Source organism: Scardinius erythrophthalmus, assembly GCF_964197995.2.
Source record: "Scardinius erythrophthalmus genome assembly, chromosome: 4".
Taxonomy (NCBI): Eukaryota; Metazoa; Chordata; class Actinopteri; order Cypriniformes; family Leuciscidae; genus Scardinius; species Scardinius erythrophthalmus.
Window position 1 is genome coordinate 49,946,060 of NC_138224.1, and position 11,363 is coordinate 49,957,422.

At 39.6% G+C, this 11,363-nt stretch overlaps 1 protein-coding gene across 4 annotated transcripts in view; it reads left to right on the plus strand.

The window, feature by feature from the left end:
• Positions 1-11,363, plus strand: part of gbp4 (guanylate binding protein 4) — a 31,102-nt gene that overhangs the window by 18,817 nt on the left and 922 nt on the right. For 2 of the 4 annotated variants that reach the window (XM_081362827.1, XM_081362826.1), the window contains 10 exons: positions 3,818-3,977; positions 4,076-4,268; positions 4,379-4,506; positions 6,364-6,473; positions 6,803-6,993; positions 7,192-7,431; positions 7,540-7,820; positions 8,083-8,295; positions 8,376-8,478; positions 10,986-11,363. The exon at positions 10,986-11,363 is cut by the window's right edge and continues 922 nt beyond it. In XM_081362827.1, coding sequence (XP_081218953.1) covers positions 4,094-4,268; positions 4,379-4,506; positions 6,364-6,473; positions 6,803-6,993; positions 7,192-7,431; positions 7,540-7,820; positions 8,083-8,295; positions 8,376-8,478; positions 10,986-11,272 — 1,728 coding nt within the window. In that variant the 5' untranslated portion in view covers positions 3,818-3,977; positions 4,076-4,093 and the 3' untranslated portion in view covers positions 11,273-11,363. Of the gene's footprint in view, positions 1-3,762; positions 3,978-4,075; positions 4,269-4,378; positions 4,507-6,363; positions 6,474-6,802; positions 6,994-7,191; positions 7,432-7,539; positions 7,821-8,082; positions 8,296-8,375; positions 8,479-10,985 lie in introns of all 4 variants that reach the window. The other 2 variants (XM_081362825.1, XM_081362828.1) reach the window with 2 other exon arrangements.

Genomic DNA, 11,363 nt, shown 5'->3' on the forward strand with positions numbered 1-11,363 from the left:
AGAAAATTGGTGTCCTTAAAGGTTGGATTTTTCCTAATTTTTTAAATTAAGGCATTAAATTCAATTTCCAAAATATGATTTTTTATTCCTCTTTTTAGTCAACTTTAGCATGGGTGTATTCACTTATGCACTGCACTGTATATGGTGCCTTCACGTGCTATGGTAATTATGGTAAATACCAAAAGCCGACTTGGAAAATGCACATGAACACCCCCTCATGTGGTATTTTCCACTGGGCAACTCATAGAATATTTTGATGCACGAGTTGCCGAGATGAGATAACCTTTGACCTTTTCAAAATGGCGGAGAGCAACGCAAGAGTCGTGAATACTGTTAGCGGATAGTTTTTTTAGCCTATACAATGTTGTGTCATTAACAATTATAATATAATGCGTTAACACTCAATTTTCAACTTCGCCGCAATTTCCTTGGTTCATATTTAATCATTTTATGTCGTTTTATTTTTTTTTTAATTATTAATTATGTTTTTATAATCAGAATAGCACCACATTTACGTTTTTTTGTTTTGTTTTGTTTTTTTGTAAAGATAAAAAAGATACTCTACTGACACAGACCTTGCGGGTACTACATTACGACAACAAAAGCACTTGAACACAACACACTGGTAAATACCAGTTCACAAGTGGAAAATATCATCTTTTCCATAGCACATGAAGGCAGCAATAGACCTAGTGCAGCTCGTATGTAAACAAATCACACGCGGTTGTGTACGTGTTGATGGCTGGGCAGCTGTTAGTTACAGCGTTCAGGAACCGTTAAGCAGAACTAAATTAATATTGTCATTACTGGTAAAGTTACCGGGTAGGCTACCGGACATTTTCTCACCAGTTCCCAACTCCCAACATCTGTGCAACTGTCATTGTACTGTAGCCTATGTCAGCGTTGCATTATCTCATCTCACCAACAGTTTAATACTTAATGCCTGTATTATAAATACTTTTCACACATTCAAACGTAGTCAGAGAAGGGCCTCATCTTTCTCTCCGATCACATACGTTCCGAAAAACTCAAACTGCGCTGTTTTCACAGATGCTTTCTTTACTCCAGTAATGTCCAGTAAAAAACCTTCGCAAAGACCCGTCCCCTTTAGTTACTGTTGCTATGTCCGACAAGCTACACCGCGCTCACGCCAAACCATGATCTCACGCAATGAAAAACACATCGCGCAGCAGAGAGGACACTGACAACACGCTGACAGACAAGACAGTCCAGGTTACTTTTGATACTAAACAAAGTCTCAACGTTAAAATTTGGTCATTTTAAAAGAAATTTAGACAATACCGTTTTGTGGCTCTGTAATGTGTCTTGACCATAGACTGTAAAAAATATGGACAAAGCGTCTGTGACGTCACCCATTGACTTTCTGAAGAACGGTTTTGAAGCCGTTTATGGGGGGTATGGGCGGCGCCATCTTGGGAAATCTTGGGAAATCCTAACCCCGCCCACCTTCTGACGCAGCGCGCGTCACTCAGCTCGCTGTGCTTCTCCGGTCATCTGTGTATATTTTAGGCAACGAAATATGTTATAAAACACCATACTAACTCTTTTCGTTTTCATTTAAAGTAATCTTAAACATTATAGCCACACAAATGTGGTTCAGGCAACGCGTATTGATTATATTCACTGCACATAACGTTTGCCTATTTATAAAAAAACAAAATATAAAACACAAACCTGCCTCTTTGCGTTTTAAATATAATATAAAAATGTTAAACATTTTAATATGGTCCAGGCAATATGTGCATTTGTACTAAACAACAGATTTTGCAGTAAACAACATTATAGATCAACTTCGTTGTATTAAAATTTAAAATGACAAAACTCAACCCAGTCTCTTTTTGTTAAATTTCAGTTTTATCAATATTAGCCATTATAAAAGTATAAGTAAAAGGTATAAGAAGCTATACAAATAAAGCAAACAATTCAGTCAAACACACAAAGTCAGCGCTCTAGTCTAACCATAACTTACATCGGTAAAGTTAAATAGCTTGTAAAGTTATGAAACTTCCCCTCAGCCAAAACGATTGGCCAGGGAACAAGTTATAGATTCACAAAACCAAAAATCGCCCGTTAGATATACACTAGACGAATTATATCTCATGTTTAACCACTACAGAGACGCCAGAGTCCGCGGCGAACGACTAGTCGAGGAAAGGCTGCTCCAGGCGGGGTACATCGCGCTGAGCGCCCGGTCATCATCGCTGGATCTCACAACTGGATCAAATTTTCATAAATCTTTAAATAAACCACATATTTGAGCTTTAAACAACTACATTCTCGCCTGAAAAACTCTTAAAACTACATTTCATGATACAGAAACAGTAGTATTATATTTCAAATGTGTTAAAAAATGGCGCTTCTTATGTTGTCATTCTCCAGTTGGCGCAGCCTAAGCTGTCAATCAAAGTTAACCACACCCTTATTTGTCATACATTTTATATCTAAATACTATCTAAACTAACGAGTTAGAAAAAAATTCACCCCCCTCGCCGTTGTCAGGCACTCGGAACCTATCGAAAAATACAATAAAAGTCCATGGGACCAACCTGTAAAAACATGAATTTATGCTGTGAAAACGGACATTTTAACATGGGGGCTATGGAGATTTGCTCCCTTTTGGGACCTTTCCCTAGCGGATTTTCGATGTATTGCAGTTTTTCGCACTTCCGGGTAGGCTTAATTTTTCAGATGAGAATGTTGCCCCTTGGTCTTGACAGATCACTGTGGTGCCGTTAAAGCTGCTCGTGAACCGATCATCTCTTCCTTCTAGTTAATTTATAGCATCAAATAAACATGAATGAACATAAGAAGGAATGTAGTTTTAAGTTAAAACTAACTGCGGAAAGATGTCAGTAGGCTACACTCCGTTTTTTCAAGTTCAAATCCTCCAACGTTGAACTCTCCTGACTGCTTTGTCGGACAAAAAAAAAAATTCTGCGGATTATGATTGGCCATATCGCCTGTCAATCAAACTCCCCGCGAAGGGTCGATTCTCATTGGCTGCCTGCCAATGTGGCAGGTAGATTGACAGTGTTACCCGCCAATTGCAGAATTCACCCGCATTTGGCGTGTGGTCGGGTGTTAATTTCAGGCCCTGGTTGTGTACCTCCAGTATATAGACCTTATGCGCCAGAGAAACGAGGGCTCCGCCATCTTTAGAATATTGTCTTTGAACTTCCGTTTTTGCGGTCGCTCTGTATATTCCTACGGCATTGCTGTCCAGAAGTAATTAGCTTTTGAAGTGGATTTGCTTAATTTAAAGTTAACGAAAGTTGTCATGAGGATTGTAATGTTTAAACCAGATGTTTCAACAAATGTCAGTAGACCGGGAAGATTTTAAAACGAGCCGTTCATTCATAAATACGCAAGATCGCTGTGAAAATAAAACCGGAAGTCAAAAGACAACGAGCGCAGCGCTGAAAAGGGGCGGGGCTACATAAGGTCTATACTAGGGCTAATTTCATACTAAATGCCTTGTGGTATATTTTCATACAATGAGACTGTTCGTGTAAATAAAAGGAACTTTATTATACATACATGTGCATTTAAGTGAATTTATAACATGTTTGTATGTTAACTTTCTAAAATGTGTTATTTAATTTCCATTTATGTTTCCTTTGAGTGCTGTCCTGTTATGTGGGGTAATTTAGCACCATCATCTACATATGTTAAATGCTATATAATGCCCTTGTTAAAGCGTTCGCGCTCAGACGCATGGTGTATGCAGACGGGGAAGCGGAGGAATGAGAGTAGGCCTCCTGTATGTCCCTAATTGTGCCTCACTACTCTGTTTAAGGTGAATACACAACTCCGAGTATCATCACTTCAATCGTGGTGTGGTCGTGTTTCCATGGTGTCCTGTGGTTACCACTTGAAGTCTGCTACAGTGACATGACAAACACTTTTACAGAAACTTCCCCATACAGAAAAAGGAAAAGCTGCTCATCTGGTGTTCGGTAGAATTACTAGAATATGTCTCAATGCAACTTAACGTTTTACTTCAAGTTCACTGCATTAGCTTGAATGATTTTAAATGTGTGTATCTGTTGTACAGCTGTATTCTCCAGTGATCATGGATAAACCAGTCTGCTTGATTGACACTGGGTCAGAAGGGAAGCTGTGTGTGCAGGAGTCAGCACTACAGATCCTGCAGCAGATCCAGGAGCCAGTGGTGGTGGTGGCCGTGGTGGGTCTCTACCGCACCGGGAAGTCCTACCTGATGAATCACCTCGCAGGGAAACAAACAGGTTAGAGCAGGCAGTGCTGGTAGGATCCAGAAGCTTGAGAGAAACAACATGCAGTTACATGCATAAAAGTCTTTGTGTTTTTTTTTTTTTTTTTGGTGTGGCATAATCAGGATTTGCGTTGGGCGGCCCCTTCGAGTCAGGGGCGAAGGGCATCTGGATGTGGTGTGTGTCTCACCCCACTAAAGCAGGAACCACTCTGGTGCTGCTGGACACTGAGGGACTTGGAGATGTGGACAAGGTGACGTAAAAACCAAAGTACTGAAACACAAATTTTTAATTTGCTAAATTACTGGAAAATGCTGTTGCCTTCCAGCTTCAGTCTTTTCTAGTTGAAAATAATCTTTTTGATCCTTTTCAATCTGGTTTTCGCCCTTTGCATAGTACTGAAACTGCACTAGTTAAGGTACTGAATGATCTGCTTCTCTCTGGTGATTCTGGTTCTCTGTATATGCTCCTGCTGCTCGACCTCAGCTCTGCCTTCGATACCGTCTCCCATCAACTACTCATTTCGCGCCTTTAGGATGTGGGTATTTCTGGTGCTGCTCTTTCCTGGTTTTCCTCCTATCTCTCCGACAGACTGTTCTACATTTCACTTCAGAATTTTCGCTCACCTACTGTCCCCCTGAAGCAAGGTGTCCCTCAGGGATCCGTTCTTGGGCCATTATTATTTATAATCTATATAATACCTCTTGGTCTGATCCTCCGTCGTCATGGTTTTAATTATCATTTTTACGCTGATGACATTCAATTATATACTACCTGTACATCAACTTTATCTCTCACAACTGACAAAATCTCTACTTGTGTACATGAAATAAAAGATTGGCTTCATTCAAATTTTCTAAAACTTAACATGGACAAAATTGAGATTATTTTCACTGGACCCTCATCACTCAATAATAAAATTCCTACCAACTTCACCTGTGAGATCGCTGGCTCTCTTATCAAACCATCTAGTACTGTTAAAAATCTTGGTGTAATTTTCGATTCCACTCTATCTTTCCACTCTCACATTAATTCTATCACTAAATTGGCATTCTTTCATCTACGTCGTATCGCTCAGCTCCGTCCCTTTATCAGTATCTCAGATGCTGAAACTGTCATCCATGCATTTGTCACCTCACGTCTTGATTACTGCAATGCACTTTTCATTGGCCTATCAGCTAGCTCCATTTCCAAATTACAATACATTCAAAACTCTGCTGCCAGACTACTCACCCACACCAAGCGTTCTGCACATATTTCCCCAATTCTGCATAATCTTCACTGGCTTCCTGTGGCTTACCGTATCAAATTCAAAATTCTCCTTCTCACTTTTAAGTCTCTGCACGGCCTGGCTCCCCCCTATCTCTGTAACCTGCTTCTCCCCTACACCCCGACTCGCTCTTTACGATCCGCTGATTCTAGCCTTCTCGTCGTCCCTCGGCATCGTCTTGCTTCAATGGGGGGCAGATCATTCAGTGTTGTTGCGCCCAAAATGTGGAACTCTCTCCCCCGATCACTCTGTTCTGTTGACACTATCTCTGAATTCAAATCCATGCTCAAAACTCACCTATTTTCTGAATGTTATAATTCTTAATTTTTTTTTTTTTTTTTTTTTTTCTCAAAGTTAACTGTTTGTATTCTGCTGGCTGCCGCCCCTTCTACCCAATTCTCACTTACTGTACTTGCACTCTCTACTGCCTACTGTTGTTCTGTCTGCTGTCTTTGTCAAGGGCCTTTATTGTTGTTTGTTTATTGTAAAGTGTCCTTGAGCTCTGGAAAGGCGCTATATAAATAAAACTTATTATTATAATTATTATTATTACAACTTAAAGCATCAAATGTCACAAGCAGTTTCAATGGTTCAACAATACTTTAACTTTCAGTTCAGAGATACCCTTATTCAGATAGAATGTCACATTCAGCATGTTGTTGACTTTTGAGAATGAACACATGTATTCAATTAACAGCTTTCTAGTTTGTTGTTAATAGGAGTCAGTGAATGCACTTTCTTAAAAAAAAATGGATTGATGCAACACATTTATTAAAGACTAATTTGTACTGATTTAACGCTATTATAATAGAGCTCCATGATTGTCTTTCTCTTTCTCAGGGAGACTCAAAGCATGACACTAACATCGTCTGTCTGGCTGTGTTACTGAGCAGCACTCTGGTCTACAACAGTCGGGGGACGATTGACAACAGGGCTTTTCAGGAGCTGCAGTATCCTTTTGACAACCTAGACAAATGAGTATTAATACATTGTTGTCACGTAGTTAATCACGACATTGTTGTCAATACAAGTTGATGTCTCTTGCTCCACATTGCCATGTACGGGGGACTGATTTACATCTACTTACCTACATCTACATCTATCTGCTTCCTTTACAGCTAGGCTTTGTGATACTAAAAAGTATTTAAGAAATGGTGTTGAGAGTTTGCTTAGTACTTCATGGAATGACACATTTGTTTTGTTAGACCAGGAATCAATCATTTGTTGCTGTTTGACAGTCACTTCCTGACATGTTTGACATGCCTGAACAAACTGTCAGATATGTTACTGAACTAACAGATTGCATTAAGGTCAAATCATCAGATGAGGATGCAGACGATTCAAGCGAGTTTGTGAAGTTCTTCCCTAGTTTTATCTGGGCTGTGAGGGACTTCACCCTTGAGCTAAAGATCGATGGCAGAGACATAACAGAGAATGAGTACCTAGAGTTTGCTCTGAAGCTCAAACATGGTAATTTAATAATAGTTTAAAATATTATAAGAGCCCCCACAATCACTATCACAATGTGTGACTAGTTTTTGTCAACAGGTTTGTCTTCAGATCTTTTGTATTACTCATAGCTTATATCAATTCATAGCTTATTGAGGTACTTATGGTTTAATAATAATTTAATTTAGAATAGATACAGCATGTGCTTATTTGTTTCAGGCACATCAAGTCAAGTGATGGCGTTCAACTTTCCCAGGGAGTGCATCCGAAATTTCTTCCCTTCCAGGACGTGCTTCACTTTCCCGTCTCCAACCGCCCCAGAGAATATGTATCGTTTGGAGAGCTTGGATCCTGCTGATCTTTCCTCTGAGTTCCTGGAGGTCACAGATCGTTTCTGCAAGTTTGTCTTTCACGAGAGCCATGTGAAGAAGCTGAAGGATGGCACAGTCAATGGCAGAGGTTACTCAAAAATAAGTCTGTTAAGAGTTTGCCTGTACTTACAGATGACTGTCTGTTGTGCAATACCTTTCCCATATCATGTTGTTTGACTTCTTTCCTTTTCTGAAGTTCTGAGTCATTTGGTGAAAATATATGTGGACACCATCTCCAGTGGGGCTGTGCCGTGTCTGGAGAACGCTGTGATCGCCATGTCAATGATTGAGAATGAGTCTGCAGTGAAGGAGGGGCTTCAGGTTTACAAGAGTGGAATGGAGAAGCTGAAGGACTCCTTCCTTCTGGAACTGAAGGATGTGTCCTCAGAACACCAACGTCTCAGCAATATGGCGACACAAACCTTCATGAAGCGTTCCTTCAGGGACACTGACGGGAATTACCTGAAATGTCTAGAGGTAGTCCGAATCTCTTCACAGATTTTCAGTTTCAGTTAATTTAGGATGATGCTGTGAACTGTTGACTGTTGGCAACCAACTGAATAATGCAATCTCTCTTCTTGGTTCTAAATACAAACCCAATAATCAGTGTGATTATTTCACTGTCCTCTTCTGGGGTTCAATGGTATAAAGAGATGTCAGAGTATGCGTAGATGAAATCTACTCTGATACAGTATAAAACTGGGAACTGCTACTTAAATTCTACATGTCATGTTTTTAGGAAAACATTAATAAGCTCTTTGATGGACACCTGTGCCAAAACGAGCACGCTTCAAAGAGACGATGTGAGGATCTCTTGTCATCGCTCTCGGAAACAATGACAGAAAAACTCAAGCAGGGTTTCTATGTCAACCCTGGTGGCTATGATCTCTACTGCAAGGATCGGGAGGACATTGTGAAGAATTATAACAACCAGGCCAATAAAGAAGTCAAGGTCTTGCCCATATTACACTTCTATCCACATACTGCACATTACAGAAAAAATGTTTTTCTATATGTGTCTGTATGTAATAGGCTGAAGAGGTCCTGGAGGAGTTTCTGAAGCAGAAGTCTGTGGAATCAAAAACAATTCTGCAGGCTGACAAAAAACTGACCGAGAAGGAAAAGCAGATTAAGGGTGAGAGTCTTAAGTCTAGGGTTGTGCCAACAGACGATAGTATCGTGTATCGAGAATAGCCAGAGATATCGCCTATGATGATATTATCAAGACGATAATTGGCTTGTTTTCCCATTAATGCATTAAATAATAATAATAGTTATTATTATTAAAAGGCTATTATTATTATTAAATTATTATTAGGGTGGGCCTACAATTAATTTGCCTTCCCTAATTTCATAACGACATAACATAACCACACTTGCGACACAGCCACGCAGGATGGAGGACTCCTCAAGGAAAATGTTTTTTAATACACACACAATAATGTTACTACATTTTACATAAATACTACATATTTAGCTAAAATAATTAATTTAGATCATGTAAATGTTATTCTGTCCTTGCATGGCATCATATAAGTTAGTTTGTTTTTGCACCTCTGACTACTAATTTTACTAGGCCTTTTTTTTTTTTTACTTTTTGTTGACTGCTTTGTGTGTGACTCTTGTGTGAATTATTGAAAAATCGCTGACTGTTTGACAAGAGTTTGGATGAGATAATAGACTAAAAAAAAATTCGGTAAGTTTCTGAAGCCTAAAGTGGGCATAGCCGACCGTCGCCATCTTGGCAGCGCGTCACTCCCGGATAAACAACAATAGGTGGTTTGCAGTCAAGTGATTGTGATGACGCGCGACATTCAAATGGAGGGCAGGAAGTGAAGAGCGGAATGGAGGAAAGTCTGTACTGTACTACTTTAGACGCGATTACAAGAGAAAGATATAGACAAAAAATCTAAACATATGTTGGATGTGATCCTTGCGTTATGAAGAGGAGTGATTTTTCAACTGAATTGAAAGATTTGCCTGTCATCGAGGCTGTCATTCTTTTTTGTCCTGTGGATTAATCCGTCACATTAACCCTAACAACCGTTCAACGCTGCGGCGCTTCTCGACTTTACTTTTACGGCTGTTTACTTTACGTCATTAGGTTAACCACTCTCAAAGGTCCGCCGAAACACCACTAAAGCACTGAAGGCAGCACCCTCAAAACACTTTGTAGGCAGCTTTGCTAACGTTACGCGTTTGTCTTCAGTTACAGGGGTAACTTACAAACTCAAAGAAAAGAAGAAACAATTACTTTGACTTTACAAAGTTCGGAAACTGGTACGTTACACAAACATAGTCACATAAGTTGTATTAACTCACCTTTGATGAAGTGATCACTGCACACAATTCGGCTCCTCCCCACCGCAGACGTAGGTTTGCAAGCCATTTTTCTGGCGTTTTTCGGTCAATTTTTTGCATTTTTCCCCCTTATGAACAACAACTTTTGGTACACGATAAAAACTCCTCATGGCTTGATCGATTTGAGCAACCATAAATGACGCAAAACATTGGCATTTTGAGTTTGTTATAGTGCTTCCTAAATGTTGCAAATCACTTCCTGCCCTCCATCTGCATTTCGCGCCATGGCACCGCAGTAACGTGACGTCATATGCAAACAACCTATTGGCAAATAAGCGGGACGTGGGTGGAGCTGAGGAGCCTGGTGCTGAAACCACCCTTACCTAGCTTGACGCAATCAAGTTGTCTATAGATGGAAGATATGTGGGGTTGATTTTGAACCGATTTGAACCAAGCTTACTATTGAGGTAAATTAACCTGAACCTACACAACAAAACTTGAAATAACTATTTATATGTTATTGATATTAAACAACAAAAGGTTGAAAACGCTGCAGCACTTTCACAGTCTGTTGGATTCTGGAGTGTATAAATAATAAATAAATTATTAGAAATAAAATGAATAAATTAAATTATATTAGAATTTCACTCACCGGTAAAAATGAAGCCCAATCTTCTTGGACGGTTTGTTAATACAATTAACCCCACAGCAAGAAATTATAATTGTGAAATAATCCCGAAAAATCACAAACACGGCAGAGATGCCAAGTTTAGTGGCTGGAATTTATTTATTTTTACAGTCAGACAATGAGCTGAGGTAATGTGACGGCTAACAGACAGCAGACAAACGGCTAATGATGACTAATGACCACAGCAGCGGGAATCCACCTGTCACTCAAAAGTGGACACCCTTAATTATGCAGAAATTTAAGGCTTAATATAATGTAAACGGATGAGTTAGAAAAACAATTCATCCCCCTCACAGTTGTTAGGAAGGGCAAAATTAGCTGTATAGACCAAAGCCACTTTTTGCTCCAGGCTGTACACATGTTTTTTCTGCTGTAAAGTTGGGCATTTTAACATGCGGGAGATGCAGATTTGACTCACTTCTGCAGAGCCAGCCTCAAGCGGCCAGTTGATGAATTGCTGTTTAATTCACTTCCATGTTGGTTTCGAGAGAGAGACAGGGAGGTTGCCGCTTGGATGAGATGCTTCTAAGAGACGAGACCTGAACTAACCCTAACATTTGAAATACTTCAAATCATCTGTGAAAAAATACTCAAGTATCAAACTATCATCAAGTGAAAAATACTGAAGATCTTTTTCTTTTTTTATCCTACAGAAGTGAATCAGCGAAGAAATATGGCGTCTGTTAAAGAGCTGCTTGAGAACGTACTGAGGGATCTAGGAAAAGATGAACTGAAGCGCTTTTTGTGGTACTTGAGGAATCATGAGCTTATTTCAACTTCTGAAATGGAGAACGCAGATGTCTTAAATACAGTGGACACGATGGTGGCACGTTTAGGACCAGAAGAAGCTGTGAAGATCACAGTGAACATCCTGAGGAAGATGAAGCAGAATAATCTGGCTAAAGAGTTGGAGAACAAACACAAGGACGGTTATGTTTAAAAATTAAGTTGAATTGTTTTCTTTCTTTGTAAGGAGTGACTGTTTAGTACTGTGATGGATTCATTGTGAAAAATTAAGGCATTGTTAAACT